Below are 17,817 nucleotides of genomic sequence, written 5' to 3'. Positions count from 1 at the left end.
AAGTAGTGCTAGAAGGGAACGTGGGGCAGGGCAGGATGTGATAAATAGCTGATTGTTTCTGGGCTTCACTGGCAAGCATTGGTTTTACTCAATCTAATCTGGGCAGCTACCTCAAGCCATTGGACTGCAAGGTACAGTATAGGAGGTAAAGAAAAAGGAGGAGGCAACACTGTCTAGAATTGACTATGTCCTGAAGTTCATATTTTATCAACTTTTGTGTGCAACATTATAAATAGTTCTGTAGCCGTTCCAACTAGAAAAATATACAGCAGCACTGGAGTTTGTTTTCCCACAGGATTTTTACCTCACTGTTTTCTAAATTAGTGCAGAGTAAATATCAGCTTATGTCCAGTTGCAATTTTGTTTTTTCCTCTCAGTGGAAATTGCTATCCGTCTTCGTCCTCACACATCATCTCACACATGCCAATAATTGGCTGATGTCACTGTGGTTGATGGTGGAAAGATTATGCCACCTCTTCTAGCCAAAAAGCACAGCCAGTCTTCTGGGCTCAGATGGCTATGGCTTTATTAACATTGGAAGTATCAATCTCCTGATGATAAGGTGAACACTTTCCTTTTTGTGCCACTGCTGAATCCTGTGATATTTAGTTTTTTTGTATGAATCATACAATGTTAGAATTCAAAGCATCCATCAAGCCATCAGAGGTCAGCATGGATATCTGACATGTATGGAAATCTAATCAGATTTTTTTATGTAATACAAGCAGTTTTACGATACGAAATCTAGTTCTAGTCTGATCACTAAACTTAGACCATTTGAAGACTCATTTAGCTAGTTTTTTTTTGTTTGTTTGTTTGTGCAATTTTTTGCATTAACAAATAAATTAAGAAGAAATGTTGTTTCACTTATCTAAATCTGAATCTGTTCTGTCATGGCAAAATTTTGAATAATGCAGAAATCAAATATTTCAGGCACAGGAGTTGGAGTAGTTAAGCCAGCAGCCACTTCTTCCATGTCTGCTGATGAGAGCTGAATGTCAACAGTACAGCGATTATAATTTAAATACATCCTGCTGCTAATGCGCTTTTAAAATCTATCAGCAGGGAGGGATGTGTGTGTGCATGAGATTTTCTTTCCGTCGCTGCTCCTCATGAATATCTTAAGCAGTGTACATTGTCTGTGCGTGTGTTTACAAGTTCTGGGCCTTATGCTTGAATATACAGTCGTCTCGGAAAGTATTGGAACTATACAAAGTAATTCTTTTTAAATGGTGCGCTTGTGTGTTTTGTGTGTGTGTGTGTGTGTGCATGCATGTGTGTGAACATATGTGCTTTTATTGCCTACCTGAATACCTCTGAAAAAAAGTACAGGCTTTACAAAAACTTACAGTACAAGCGTCTTGATAGTTCCTCTATCTCTTTGTCTATATTTAATGTATAAACTAGAGCCTGCTGTTTTCTAATCGTGTAAGTCACAGCGTCACTGCAGTCAGAGCTGCAGCCATGATCTGTACTGCACCTCCATGTTGCACAGCCAAGTCCCACACACTGCCTGTAAATATCTGTACAACCATCATACAGAGAACCTGCTCATTATAATAATTATACTGCTTCATTCTTTGTGTGTGTGCTTGCCAGCTCTTGTGATGCGGAGTATCACCTGAAAGTGCCAATTATAGAGTTGTCACCCTTTAATGATTTAGATGTCACCTCAATTTAATGATCCCGTGTGTGTGTGTGTGTGTGTGTGTGTGTGTGTGTGTGTGTGTGTGTGTGTGTGAGGTGAAAGAGAGAGAGAGAACGGGTGTCACTAAGTCCTCTGCGAAGCATCAGTAAACACAGTGTAAGTTTCACATTACTTTCAGTGTATTTGTCCTTTGCTGCACTTATTTACCCCTATGTTTGCTTTTCTGCTTGTGTTTTGTAGATGAGGGTCCCTACACCAAACACTCCAACCCTTCCAGACCTCCAGATGGAGCGCTGGCCATCAGAAGACAAAGTATTCCAGGTATCTACCTTGGATTTTTACTTTACTATTTAAAATATTGCTAGACCAATGACAACGGTGGTTTAGCAGTTAAGCCTCTGGGTTACTGATTAGAAGATCAGGGGGGGTGGATCAAGTCCCATCTTTGACCAGCTACCTCTTTCAGACCCGTAAACACCCCTCTCTGCTCCGTGGGAAGCCATATTACGATTGTGCTCAGAGTCCATCTTTCTAACAAGCTGGAATTTCATAGTGCTGCAATGTCTATTTGGCAGTATACACACTTATAAAACTTATGAATACCAGAGGTGGCCAAAGTACATCCTTTACTAAAGTAGAAGTACAAATACTCATGTTTTAAAGGACTCTGGTAAAAGTTACAGTACTGACTACACTTTTTCACTCAAGTTAAAGTAAAGAAGTTTGGGCTCTGACATGTACTGAAGTAAAAAAGTAGCCATTACTACTACCTGTTTAAGTGTCACGCTGGTAACTGGACCTAATGTCTTATTAATATATTAATACAAAAGAATCACAAATTTTATTACCTCATGAATGTATGCAGGCTGAACAACCACCATATAGAACACAAGCAGAGGAAAGATGATGATGATCAGGTGATCAGGAATGTCTCTGTTCTCAGTCATGTTTACATCACTGACTCCCTCTGTCTCATTCACATTAACTCCAGACTTCTTGTTGTCTTCTGCGTTGTTGTTGTTTGCTTCATACACTTGTCTACGCCTGTGGTGTGTGAGAGCCAGGAAATGATACACCAGTGGTAGATTGAAAAAGTTGTGCAATGACAAGAAATTGGTTTATGGGCTGAAAACAGCAATGAGAAGAAAAATACTGAACATGTCACCAAATAGATTAAAACTAAAGTAATGAGTCTGTTTTGAAAAATGTAAGAAGTAGAACATACAGATATTTGTGTAAAATATATAATGAGTGAAAGTAAAACGTTGTCTGAAAAATAAATAGTAAAGCAAAGTACTAAAATTAGAAAAATCTACTTAAGTACAGTAACCAAGTATTTGTACTTTATTCCTTCACACCTCTGATGGATACCTTAATCAAAGATAGCAGTAGATAAACTGAAATGCAGTGCTGTTGTCTACTGAATCTGTACCTGAACTCTTGAGGTTGTCAAGTTATTTAAGGATTATAGGTTATTTATTCTTTGGAAAGAATACTTCTTTGAGATGAACCACAAGAAAACAGTTTTATCCAAATCACTCTATTATCAAGTCACGTTACACTAAAACAAATGAATCATTAATACAATTGTTGCTGTTTTTATTTGTTTTTGTTAATATAGATGTTATTTGTGCAGTTAAGAACAAGTGTATCTTTACTAAGGACTAGCAGCTACTGATGCAATGTGATAAGATTCACCCCGTTAGGATGCAGTGTGATCCAATTTCTATGTGATTCAACACGATGCGATTTAATGCTATATGGAAAAAAAAAGACTTTTATGCTTTTTTTTTTTTTTTTTTTTTTTTTTTTTTTGGTTCAGACAGACAGCACATCATAAATTTACTTAAGTGCTGAGGTGGGGCTGAGAGAACACGCTTGAGAAACAGTTTAGTGAGGAGAAATCAATTAAATTACAAATTATGGGTCATTTTCGAAATAATAAAAGTATAGCACAGCTACTAATAATTAAAAATGTAACGTGCATGGTGCTTTACTGTTCTTACTCTGCACACGTTCGTGGGTTTTTGGCTTTGTTCTGCCGATCGGTTTATCACCACTTCTGAGTTACATCAGGAGGTGAAACTCATACATTAGCCACAGTGAATTAAACCCTGCATCTCATCTCTCTCTCTTTACACTCTCACAACTCCCGCGATTCCGAATCACTGTTCTCGAGGTACCTCCAGATCTTTTTGTAAGTTGTAGTACATTATTTATAACCTTGAGTTTCACTCCCTATATAAATTAATTGGTTTTTACTGATGCAAAATGGTAAAGACGATGCATCGTGGTACAAATGCCAACTTTTATCCAATGCACTCTTTTTTAAATTGATGCATCGCATCGTTAACTTTTATGCCGATGCGAATCAGCGTATCTTACCATCCTTAATCTTTACATAGACTTTCTAAAGGAGAATATGGGCTTCTTCTCGCTTATTGCTACATGCTTGCTATTTGGAGCTAGACGATTAGCAATTTTTCCACGTGACTGAAATTCATGGTTCTTTACTTTATGATTAGCCCTTTAAATCCAACTTTTCTTTTTCTAGTTAAACAGGCACTGTGCTCTCGTAATTCCCCATTTCCACACATGATTTTGTGTCATCATTTTGAACTGATATGACAGCTTAAAATATCATTTTGAATTGGTGAATTGTTTTTTTTTTTTTTTTGCTTCCACAACCCTACTCATTAGATCATCTCCCCAAATAGAACCCGGTTATGGCAGCTGATTGACACTTCTCAGGCCATGCACATGGAAAAGTGTATATAAACCACAGCCAGCTTTATGAGAAGCCAATCCAATGTTCACCCTTCCGTATCAGTGCGCAAACAAATCACCAGCTTCGTGAGAACAGTACACACCCCTCTGGTTCTGATTGAGGAAATTGAGACATTGTTTTTTTTTTCTGTACAAGGCAGAAAAATGGGCTTGCAGGGTGTGAAAATAAAAGCCGTGTATAATCCTCAAGTATGGATTCCAGAGCGCGTCAAATCCATCTTCAGAGTTGTTTGCTGTATATCCTGGCTCCCAGGCTGATATCCCGATATAGTCATGGCTGAACATTTTGGGTTTTTATTGTAGTAGCACCTTTATATGATATGTGAACTGAATAAACATGGTGTGAATTCTGTGTTATCAAACCCAATAGGGTCCTACTGGATGTAAAATATGAAACAATAAAAAAAAGTAAAAACTCAATTTTATTTTTTCCTTTTCACTTTTAACTTATCTACTGTATATACTTCATGGGCAATTCATAGTTCATGATGAAGTAACACCATACATGATGCTCATAAATCAAATACTGATTTCATTTTTGTTTGCTGTCATGCATTAATCATAAATTAGTGTTTCACTAAGTGTCCCTGACTTGGAGGTAGGGAGTGTCGGGGAGGTAGGGACTCTATTTACATTGCTTGAGCTCACTGATGGCTTGTAATGCATTTACTAAGTGTAACCGTGTAAAATTTTTTAACACCTTGGTTCCAAAATATATGGTGGAAAAAGAGCCCTGGCTTCATGCACCATTTGGTGTAGGAAAGAAATCCATAGCTGTAGATTCCCACGCTCACTGATAAACACATAGGAAATCCTGTGGCTTGAGAGATGTTTAGAGAGCAGCTGGGTTGCCAAGTGCCCTTATTACAGCTTCAGCAAGATCCTTTTGCTTTAATAGATTATACTTCAGTAGTCTTATTTAGTCTGGCCAAATGAAAGCTCTAAACGCTTATTATGTGAATTCTTTTGAGCTCTGAACTCTGATTCATTATCATTCTAGTGCCGAAGTGTATAGCAGAGAATATTGCAATTACACAGCGATTCGTTTTCGTATATTGAAATGTAAAATGACCCATCTTCATTCTGTAAATGTAGCTTGCGTTTCTAAATCTCAAAGCCAGTCGTGCTTCAGTCTGTTCACATTTCTTTCAGTTGATTCTAGTTGATTGATTGCCAATAACAACACATCCAGAAGTGTGTTATTACTCTTAGGCCATTGTAATATTCAAATGAGAAAATTGCATTATAGCAGTTATATAAACAGATATTTCCAAATCAGTATCAATGATACAATAACACAGTCTATGTTACTAGCAAACCAAAAAACCCTTTAGTCACCTGCTTGAAACTCTGAAAAGTCTCAGAAAACCAGAAAGTTTCAGCCTTACATCTGACTTTTACTTCAGTAAACGCTTTTGATAGTCTTCTTTTTAGGGTTAGGTTCAACTTGTAAAATTAATCAAACTTTCATGGCAGTAGGTTGAAGTAGCACCATGATGCAGTAAATACACACAGTAGATTACAAAGGATGCAGAAGTGCAGTTTCCAAGGATATGTAAATAATAATTTTATTTTAATTACTCTAATAACGATAACAATTTCAATACAGCAGAGCTTGCCGACAAATTTGATTGGATGAACAGCACTTTGAATTACTATAACCACACTGTTACTATAGTATTATATAGAACATATTTTTCACTTAAAATTTGACAGCCCACCTGATAATCATGAAAAAGAAAAAAAAGAGCGCTGTTTTTTTTTTCTGGAAGCTCCTTTTATCAGGAACGTGCAAATCCATGTAAGATATTAACTTACTGAGGCCTTACTTGGGACCTGTTTTCACTTATGAAGCAGAAATAACCAGAAAATTTCACTATATTGGCTCCTGAAATGTCAGTTACTTGCTATACATTCATTTTTTTTATATAAAATCAATATCGCACCCAAAAACAGAATCAATCATTGTAATGTCCATTTTGCTTGAATTAGCACATTAATATAAATCTGTAATTTGAACTACAGCCATGATTTTGATCGATCTCGTGTATAAAATATATGTTTTAAAGCCACAACCCAGCTTTGGTCAGCATTCTATTTTTGCTAGTTTCAGTCGTTTGGTATAGTCACGCTTTCCACAACGTGTGCAGGTCTCTCAACAAAGACATCATCTCTTCACAAATGCATGAATGGACAGGTCTCTGAGCTACACTCTGTCTTCCCTGTCAACATACTTGTAGGACATTCGTCAGTATAAATGCCACATTAGCACAGAGTAGGTCAGTAAACAGAGAACGTCTGTGTGTCAATGAGAACGCGAGACAGAGAGAGGATGTAGCAGCGGAGAAGGATGTTTTAAATCTTGGGAGCCTTAGGAAATGGCCTCTAAATGATTTAGCATTTTCAAAGCACCTTGATGTAACCTGACAACACAGTGCTGTGCATCTTTCAAACCAGAGCCATTGGAGTGCAGCAGGAGTCGTGTGTGTGTGTGTGTGTGTGTGTGTGTGTGTGTGTGTGTGTGTGTGTGTGTGTGTGTGCGCGCTTATTATTAAATGATGACACCGATGGCATCCTTCTGCATTGAGATGGCTAAAACAGCGAAGAGCTACGTGAGCCCATTGTCTGTGGCTCGATCTGTACAGGTACTTACGTAGTCATTTGTAAAGCTCCTTTGAAGACTCCAGTGGTGGTTTACCCAGAGGCTTGTTGAATTGGTTTTGAATTGAAACGTCTTTCTGTGTAGAAATGGAGACTCGTTTAATGCCTGGAGGCAGTGATGAGAGGGCGAGGGGTGAGGCCGGCCACTGTGGTGAGCATGCAAGAATGTGCTGTGTATGCAGCATGGTGCCTTACACCACGCCAGCAGCCTCGAACATTTCATGATAAATGAGGAGCCACTTGCTGGAACGTTCTCCTCCAGTCCAGCAGACCTTTTGTATTACATTACATTTGTATTACAGTCCCTAAAGATGCAGAATTAATAGTGTATTAATCGATTCTTAGGCTTTGCATACTGCTAATCCCGAAATATTGTGATACTGAAACCCATTTATTCGTTGGCCCGGTTAAGCATTTATAAGTATTAAGAGAACGCTTAGGCAAATGAACCACTGTGTATATGCATAATTCATTATGCTGAGCAAGCTCAAAACATCATTTGGAATGGACTAATGTTCTAATTCCCAGAGTTCCCAGTATAGGCTCTGGATCTACCACCACCATTCTGAAAACAAGAAAGCAGTTACTGAAATTGAGCAAGTGAGTGATCCCATGCAAATCTGTGGATTTTACACTATTTATGTACTACATACTGTGGATTTATCTTCTGTTTTTCTATTGGCAGTAAGCATTGTTGCAAATCTGAATGTGCCAAAATCTCCCTCTGATTCTTGGAGAGAACTCAAAACCCATTCTCTTCTGGTTGAAACCTGATTTTAGGAAAGTATATGCTTTAAAATCAAACAGCACAAAGCGTGTTAAATGTTTGCTATGAGAAAAAAAATGAGCACAGGTCTGATAACAGCATTTACATTTACGCCATTTGGTAGAAGCCCTTATCCAGAGTGACTCACAGTTATACATCTAAGCTATTACGGGTTAATGGCCTTGCTAAAGCACCCAGCGTTGGCAACCTGGTTGTGCCGGGATTTAAACCAATGACCTTCCAATCAGAAGTGCAACATCATATCCACTAAGGCACCACATCCCCCAGCAGCAAAACTTAGAGAAAAATCCGGAGCATCTCGGTGATATGTAGTAACTCAAGTGTTTTTGGAGAGGAAAAGTCTTGAGGCTATCCCTGTGGGACCATTCCGTGCAGAAGTTGAGTCACAACTGCAGCATCAGGATGATTCAGGCAGGTCCACAGGGGGAGATGATCCCCTGCAGAAAAACAAAAAATGTTAGGATTTGGCATCAGCATGAGCAGTCAGCTAGAGAATTCTTTTTTTTTTTTACTCTACAACTACAGTAGGCTCTTATCTTATAGAGTTATAAATGGGTCATATGTGATGTCAGTCAACACTAATATATGTATAGATAATTATTTCACAGCTGATCTGCTAGTGATGCAGTGTTCCCTTTGTTTTAATACTGATATTTTATGGAAATTTACAATAATTAGTTAAAGAATTCACAGCATCAAACTGTGGAGGAATGTAGGATGTTCGTGTGGTTGTCCTCAGTAGAGATTTAAGATGCTGAAGTCAGCACAGTACGCATTGATCGATCTTTTCAAGGTGCTTGTACTCTGCCTAGAAATTTTCAGTTCCAGCCAAAGTACAGCATGTAATTTTTATTTCTTTCATGAATCTGAGGTCAGATATTGGTAGGAAAGTATAGTTGCACGCTACTGCACTACACTTTGCCAGCACACTACGGTCTAATAACAGTTCCACTAATTCAGCAGTTGACCGTAAACACGAGCACAGCAGGGTTTTTTTGGGGTTTTTTTTTTTGGATTTATTATCCAAATTATTAATGTGCTAAATTACTGAGCTTAAAGAGCAATTAATTTGCGCTCGCTTTATGTAAAGAAAAAATAGAATCAACGCATCAGTGCATTCTAAAAGTACTGGCCAGTGTTAATTAGCTGAAGATCAGAAATTCACTATTATTTCTAATATAAAGGCTAAACCCTAGTCTATTTAAAGGCAGCAAAGTGATTAAACTAAAACAAATCTGAATTTTTAGAACCCACTGGAAAAATGTCTTTGTTCATTTTAATCGACATGTGAGCGAACTTTGCTTTCTCCAATCTGAAATTCATATCTCACTCATATATCCTGTCACATTTTGTCCCAGCCAAAGATCAGCCTGTCATTGTAAATTGGCCAATAATATGATAATGATTGAGGAGTGTGATGACAATATAAAGGATATCTGAGTGCACTCATTAGGCAGCCCTCAGGATTTCTGAGTGCTCATGCTGCAAAATTAAATGTAGTAAAAATATGTTATTTGAATTTAATGAAGTCTGGCAGTTGTAATAAAGATGAAAAGGAATTTAGATAGACTGTAGACATGGCTGAGGTTTCCACTTACACCATAATGCAATGCAATGCAATGCAATGCAATGTGTACTGCTTTGCATAAACCTTCCTAACCCGCATGTGTTTGTAGATAATAGATGAGGATTCAAGCCCAGGATGCCTTCTAGATTGTGTCTTGGTTTAAATTAGCTGACAAGTACAGATGCCTCCTAGTCCTAATTGGGTGGATGTTGGTGGTCCACACAGTGTTTCTGCTTTTCTACATAGAGCCTGGGATTCCTCAGTGACCAGAGATTTAGACCTCAGTAGATACAATATGCATCGACAAGGCATAATTTTATGGCCAATGATTAGGTATAACACAGTAAGATAAGATATACCTTTATTCGACCACCTGCCTAATGTTGTGTTGGTCCTTCTTTTGCTGCCAAAACAGTACTGATGCTTCCTCAACAATTTAAGCTATAGTAGCTTGTCTGTTGGATAAAGAGAATAGTAAAGAAATAATCAGTGTTATATTCCTGGTGAACCGGCGACAAGGCCTAGGCTCATTGATGCACATTGGTGGCTCTTGTGGTCCGATCCAACAGACAAGCTACTGTAGGTCAAATTGCTGAAAAAGTTAATGGTGTTAATGCTTAACGGGTCAGAACCGTTGTGACTGCAAAATGGGGACCAAAACAATATTAGGCAGCTGATCATAATGTTATGCCGGGTCAGTGTATATAGTGTATATAAAACTCTTTAATTGCACTTTCATGCAGTTCCTTAATAAACCGACCATGGGGTAGTCGCAAAATGCCTAAAATCAGTTAAACATCAAAACGTCTTTAACCATGGCATGCATGTTGTCATATACCGAATAAATAAGCAGGTGTACACGAGTTCCTATAAAAGTGGACGGTGAGTGTGTATTGGGTTTACACACACAGATATATTATGCTAATTTAATTTGTACTGTAGCCTTATGCATTAGGTGACAAGTGACTCATCTGTTTTGCAAGTACAACGAACTAATTAAGGAAATCCAAGAATACAAGCTGCCTGCTTTTTGTAAAAACCTGTCCTATGATGCATCATGAAGCAGAAGCGAGGATGTGTAGCAAATAAGATAGAGGGGTATATTATATAGCTCTACAGATGATATTCATTAGCATTAAAATGAGTAAAACCATAAACTCCTCAGCATAAGTACAACATAAGTAAATGCACTGTAAAATGAGTGCTATTATCAGTGCCATTTGATGCATGTGCTTGGACACGCCCTCGACCGAATGCTCGGCACCCTTCGCTGACTTAATGCTCTTCCGGGCTTCGGCAAAGTCAGTGAATGATTTAGGGCTGATCATTACGGCTGCTAGACACGGTCATTAATTATGCACTTTTAAACTTTTACTATCTTTATTTTCTCCCCCACTCATGCCCCCTCGGTGTCTGTCTCTCGCTTTTCTCAGAGGAGTTGTTTCACCTCTCTCGATCATCTTTTATGCCGCAAAAGAAGCCATCGTGCACAGAAATATGACGGCCAACCTGGTCACCGTGGTAACGCCGCTGAGAGAGCACCACAGAGAAGGAAGGCTGCAGAGAAGAGAGAAGCCCCAAATGAGAAAAGGCATATAATAGAATTAACTTATCATCTTGCACACCTGTTCCCAAAGCTCTCAGGGCTAAGCAGGTCCAGCTCAAGCCAGTACTGAAGGTCCCTCTGCAAGGATAGTGACCAAAACTTTTAGCACACTGAGAGTCTCTCGCCGAATAGAGCAATGACACACAGCATCACTCAGCTGTGTGTGTGTGTGTGTGTGTGTGTGTGTGTGTGTGTGTGTGTGTGTGTGTGTGTGTGTGTGTGTGTGTGTGTGTGTGTGAGTGTGTGTGAGTGTGTGTTGGTGTTAAAGCTCAGTGCTGGGATAGTGCATCAGCATTGCCCTGCTGCTCTCTGATGGATGAAGCTGACATTGCTATGGTTCTACTAGGAGACGGTCAGAACCCTATCATGCAGTACTGTTATGAGAAGAAGTTGATCATGCAGAACTACCAAGACAGCAGTCATTTCAGAGTAATGGCTTTTTTTTTCTTTTTGATTGTTTTGATGGTGGAAATTCACTACCATTAGTCAGGGCAATTTGTGTGTGAGAGGAAGAAAGAAAGACACATATGGTAGGCTTAATTTGATACTGTCAACCCCTTTGGAGGAGTAGAACAAGTTATTCCTCTCCCAAATGGGGGGACACTTGCGTTTTTATCTGTTACCCTGTAATTTCACTGCCTGACGAATTCTCAGCAGAGCGAAGTTATTTTTAATGAAATTACTCGAGAACAGGCCGATAGCAGATTTTTTCATAATGAATTACAAAAGGTTGGCATGAAGCACAGAATGCGTGACTGACTGAAATGTCTTAAATTTTGAGTTTTTTCCTTCCCAAACTTTTTTTTTTACTGTAATGCGCATACACACGGGCGTAGCTCACATCCTGTCTCAGTATTTAGCTTATTCATGGAGAGATGTCAGGTTCAGTTCAAGGGCACATGGCGCATCGACTAAGCCCCCCTGACCCAGCTCTGGCCTGGAGCATGATCCGACATAGCTCCTGTGTTCCAGCCCATATGGTCCAATTTAATGCATGAGCAGAACTCTGAATCTGTGCTGCTGTCATTAAGCCAGCTGCTGTGACCACCAGACTAAATCATTGGGGTGATGATGGTCATTCTGGACAGTAAAAATGATCGATGACGCTCATGTTCTTAGGATTGCATGCCTGTAGGTGGCAGATGATTATAAACTGTATCCTCTGCAGTTTATAAAGAGTGACCTTTTAACAATTTGATGACTTACTCAGAAAATACAGACCATGCTGGGGTTTAAAGGTGTATCTTGAGATCATGGGGTTCACTAAGGTACATAACTGGACTTGCTCTTGCGGAATTCCAGAAGACATTGTTTCAAGTTTTTTTTTTTTTTTTTTTTTTTTTTTTTTTGAGAAATTCTTAAAATAGCCTCAGAGCATTTCTACACATTTAAAAGCTAGCAAATGAATATGCATTGGATGAAAATTAGGCCTTAGTGACCTTGAACCACATTAAAACTAGCCAGTCTTTTAACACCCAGTAAATTAGCATAGATTTTCACATCGTTTTGATGTAAGTTGCGTGCCACATCTAAATCTTGATTTGCATTGTTCTTTTATCTTATGCACATGATTATGAGGGATTTATTTAAGAACAGCACATCGTGCCACCACGACCTGTCGCTGTGATTAACAGGGTTAGAGAGAGCTTAAGCATTTTAAAAGCATGTTAATGAGTGCTGAGGGACTTTAAAAGCATGTTGAACTTGTTAACAGTGGATTTACATAGTGCAGGGAAGAAAATGTAGCAGTTTGGTACTATGTTTTGTCTACTGCCTATGTCTATGGTATGTTTAGTTTTTTTTCCCTCAGAGAGCTGTTTTAAAGCTCCTGCTCAAGCAGCTGTATAAGTTTATCAAATGCCACACTGAAATAGGATCATTAGCATGGAACATGGAGGTTATGAACTGCAAGACCCCTCCATTTTCGCTCCATAGAAAAACAGCATGTAAAGAGTGGGAAGAAGAGCAACAGTCACGTGTTTCCCCCAAGCTTGAAGAGAGTTTTGTCTGGTGTGGTGTGTATTGAAAGAATGAGTTAAGGAGATGGTTCCAAATCAATGCAATGTGTCTTTGATCATCCCTGAGAAGAATTGAATGACAGCATATCGATGCATGAGAGAGGAGGTAGGGGAGGGGTGTGTGTGCTGATAAGACATAATTGTAAGTGTGAGTGAGGCAATTGAGAGAGAGCCAGAGAGAGAGAGAAAGAGAGAGAGAAAGAGAAAACCATGATCATTAATTTTTGTAACCATCTTTCAGCTCACCTCTTCATCTGTTTTTACATTTCTTACAGGTTTTTTTTTTCTACTCTGTCTAAATCCTCTTGAGTGTTTCTCTAATTACCGGTCAAATCTATGAGAGAAAGAAAGAGTGAGTGAGTAATTGAGAGAGAAAAAGTGTGTGTGTGTGTGTGTGTGTGTGTGTGTGTGTGTGTGTGTGTGTGTGTGTGTGTGTGTGTGTGTGTGTGTGTGTGTGTGTGTGTGTGTGTAGATTGGCAGTTTGGGGAGTATGAGTGTGAATGTGTGATTTCCGTCAGTGAGAAGAGCAGTATGGCAGCCACCAGGCTCCTCTGCTCCTGCTCTCCACTTATCTCGTGCCTGTGTTGTTCCTCCTCCTCTCGCCCCCCCTCCCCTTCGCCCACAGATGAGTTTAAGGGCTCTAGCATGGTGGAGCTGATGAAGAAGGAGGGAACCACTCTGGGATTGACCGTTTCTGGAGGCATCGACAAGGACGGCAAGCCACGCGTTTCCAACCTTCGGCAGGGTGGCATCGCGGCCAGGTAAACACACACTTAATCATAGCTGTGCCTAAACCACAAACTCGTGCTGCTCGTGTGAACCTCACCGGACTGTTTCTGACTGTGTTTTGGTGTTCAGCCAAACGATCGGGCTTGAATATTGCATGAGGAGTGAAAGCGCGCCTGCATATGGGAGTGCATGCTCTGTGTGTGTTAGTTTAAGTGTGTGTGTGAGTGTGTTTGTATTTGTGCAAGTTTTTCCTTTTGGCTCTACATGCCTTGTGGCTGCCCATAGCGAGCTCACAGGTCATCTCACTACACACATTTACACATCCTACTTACTCCCAGAGAGGATAAATCACACATGCTTCAGAATCACTAGGATTTAAACCTACACACACACACACACACACACACACACACACACACATACTTCATTCAAGCCATAGACTTGTATTAGATGCTATATCTGTTATATGTTTGCATTTTAAGCACTATTTGGCTTTAACATTTGGGGATTGCTTTTGATATAAGTCAAGTCAAGTTTATTTCTATAGCGCTTTTCACAACAGACATTGTCTCAAAGCAGCTTTACAGAATTTAACAGTAAAGGTGAATGGTGTGCATTTATTCCTGATGAGCAGCCATGGCGATATAATAATGTTTAAAACTCCCTTGTCATTCTACACAAGGACGGTGTCGCTGTGACTCAGCATGTTAACTAAACTGAAAATAGCTTCTTTGATTCACACTTTTTTCAACACTGGAGAGTTTTGAGTGTGGATTTGTGAGTGAGTGAGTGAGTGAGTGAGTGAGTGAGTGAGTGAGTGAGTGAGTGAGTGAGTGAGTGAGTGAGTGAGTGAGTGAGTGAGAGAGAGAGAGAGAGAAACCAACCAACCTCATTGGTCCTTTCCCCACTACAAAGCATTCAATTAATCTACTCCAAACATCCATCAAGACTCAATATTACACCTAACATGCTCTCCTTCTTATCTGTCCTTTTTATTCCTGCCTTTATGTCTACCTCTGTGTTCATTTCCCCATTTCTCTCTGAGTTATTTCTTTCACTCTACCCCCCCCCCCCCCACACACACACACACACACACACACACATACCTCACATCACCTTAATTTGTACTTTTATTCTTATCTTCCTTCTCATTTGATCGATTTCTTTATTTTCTGCCTCCCACCACTCCACTGAAGGAGTGACCAGTTGAACGTAGGAGATTACATCAAGTCTGTGAACGGCATCAACCTGACCAAGTTCCGTCACGATGAGATTATTAGTCTGCTGAAGAATGTGGGCGAGAGGGTCGTGCTGGAGGTGGAATATGAACTGCCACCTGTTTGTGAGTTCGTCTTTTTTTATTATTATTATTATTTATTTTTATATAGTTATCTAGTTTTAGTTTGTTGTGTTCCTTTTTTACAATTACAGATTACAGATTGTTTTCTATATTATAATAGAATATATGCTTATATGAACTAAATAGCCCCTTTCCTGAACTCCCAGAGGCAGTCAGTGACTCTTGGCTTGGAGTCTTCATTCAATTCAATTACCTTTTTTTATATAGTAAGCTTAACAATGTTGACTCCAAGCAGCTGTACAGAAGTCCAGATGTAGATCCAGATCCTGAACCTGTCCAATTAGTTTCACTGGAGTTACTTAAATAGTTGCCTAGAAGTTGCTGAAAGATGCTATATATAAATATAGTATGATTAACTCAATTATAAGCCACGACATCAAGAAAGCATGAACAAAGACAGAATAAAGCATTAGCTGTTGTATGATTTATAGTTTATTCACTCTCTTTAAAAAAGGCTGATGTAGTAGTTTTTGATTCTCTTCTATAAACTGAGTTTTTCCTCATTGTTTTATTTCTTTTTTTTTTTTGTGATGGATGATTTGCTTTATTAGATTTCTGCTCACATTTATTACACGACCAGTCAAAGCAAATTATAATATGAGGTGATTTTTATTGTTCTGCAGCCGTTCAAGGTTCAGGTGTAATGTTTAAAAATGTCGAGGTGACTCTTCACAAAGAGGGAAACACATTTGGATTTGTCATCAGAGGTAAGTACAGTTTAACACATCACTGACCTCTGAACAAATGCGTCCGAATGTGCATGAGGCAAATTCATTGCATACACAAGTATGATTAAACATGCGGCATTTGTAAGTCTTGGAGGTTAAAAAAGAATATTCACTGCAAAGTGAATATCTGTTCACTGATATGCGGTTAAACCCTTAAATGCCTCCGATTTGTCTGAATTTCCTGACCTTTATTCCTTTTTATTATTTTACCATAGTTTATGAATAATATACACTAAATTGATTAACTACATTTAAAAAAAAAATGGTACTTTGAAGGATTTTCTTTTTAATCCAATTTCTTCTGAATGGAAAATAAACTCTTTCTGGCTGCTTTTTTTTTTTTTTTTTTTTTTTTTCCAATTTTATTTTAATAATTTTTTTCAAATATCTAACAGCCATGTGTGGCCAGGCTAGTTGCCTGGTAACAGACACAACAATTAATGGTTTGTTTACATCATTTCAGAATTACAGTAATTACCAGAAACCCGTGAAAAGCAATCACTACTTTGTTGAACTTGTAATTAAGGGTTTGAGATTTTCAGTGATCACCAAGTTCACAGTGTGTGACCTAAAACCCCAGCCATGTCTGCTATTAAAGCAGTGTTATGTGTATATTTACATACTGTTTTTAAGTAGTTAGTATTAGATTTGTGTTGATTTTTATTCTTAATATCAAGGCCATAACTGCAGTCTGGTATTTTTTGGTGACTTTGAGAAGATAAACAACTCAAGGTAGAATCTTCAAGGGTGCCTTAAGTCCAACATGCATTTCAGGCTGTCCTAACTTGAAATATAACAAATATTCAGGACCTTGGTTTTTGATATACTATATGGACAAAGGTTTGTGGACACCAGACCATAAGATTTGTTTGGGCTTTTTGAACAACCTATTCCAAATTTAGTCCCCATTTGCTATTCCACTCTTCTAGGAAGATGTTCCATTGGATTTGTATAGACGTCCTTTACAATTGTGTGCCTCCAACTTTGTGGTAACAGTCTGGGGAAGAACCATATATGGCTAGAAAAGTCACATCCCAATACTTTTGTCCATATAGTATATGCGTGGCAGTGTGAGAATGCCCTCTACATGGTATATAATTCTAAAACATAGACACGTGTGAACTAAAACAGTATATTTGCCTTTAGCAAGTATCCTCAACCACAATTATATCTTTAGCATGTTAAAATCTGGCTACCTCCAAAAGTTAAACGATTCCAGTCTGACATTTTGACAGATACTGTCTGATTAAAGACTGAATTGATTAGGCTTATGTCCATTTCCCCACAGCACATAGTTATCCAACAAATTGATCAAAGCCTGACATTTACTGTGTGAGAAAATAATACCTAGCTAGCAGCTAGACATCTTTAGGGGGACTGTATAAACCACAATGTTTGTTAAACTGGCTTCTTGCCCAACAAGATCAAGAAGTTAGCCTGGGAAAGATTACAAAGTAAACATATTTCCATATAGTTTTGAGTAAATATACAGTTTTTATGAATTCTTTTGAAAGACTGGCACATATATAAGGTTTCTGCTGTACAGCCCCTGATTTAACATACTAAATACATTTTCAGCAGTAACATATGAATTTGATCTACTTTACACATAGTAAAAATTGATGTTTTGATAGATAGAATAGTTGTTAGATGTTTATTTTTTTCATCTCCAGTAATGACTCTCTGCCATCAAATGAAAAAAGCCTGTCAAACGTCAGTGCCATTTATTCTTTTCATTTTCCTGCACTAGCTGAATATCGTTTTATATCTGTATATATACAGGGTTATTCAAAAAGAATTAACCGATTTCATTACGCAATATTTTATTAAGGAAAAGAAATACAAAACTCTAGCCCAGTCACAAGTATTATACTCACAATCAACTTAGATAACGCCTCTTTCCAATGGTCACTGACTCATTCCATG

The 17,817-nt window shown here is 38.5% G+C and overlaps 1 protein-coding gene across 15 annotated transcripts in view; it reads left to right on the top strand.

The window, feature by feature from the left end:
- The window catches only part of grip1 (glutamate receptor interacting protein 1), a 284,092-nt gene that overhangs the window by 209,528 nt on the left and 56,747 nt on the right, over window positions 1-17,817 (top strand). For all 15 annotated transcript variants that reach the window (XM_083528101.1, XM_083528096.1, XM_083528103.1 and 12 more), the window contains 4 exons: window positions 1,889-1,969; window positions 13,700-13,835; window positions 15,000-15,145; window positions 15,787-15,870. In XM_083528101.1, the coding sequence (XP_083384227.1) occupies window positions 1,889-1,969; window positions 13,700-13,835; window positions 15,000-15,145; window positions 15,787-15,870 (447 nt within the window). The remainder of the gene's footprint in view (window positions 1-1,888; window positions 1,970-13,699; window positions 13,836-14,999; window positions 15,146-15,786; window positions 15,871-17,817) is intronic.

Source organism: Silurus aristotelis (genome assembly GCF_946808225.1).
Source record: "Silurus aristotelis genome assembly, chromosome: 24".
NCBI classification, from domain to species: Eukaryota; Metazoa; Chordata; class Actinopteri; order Siluriformes; family Siluridae; genus Silurus; species Silurus aristotelis.
The sequence above is the reverse complement of the archived record's forward strand: the minus strand, read 5'-3'. Positions and strand labels throughout refer to the sequence as shown.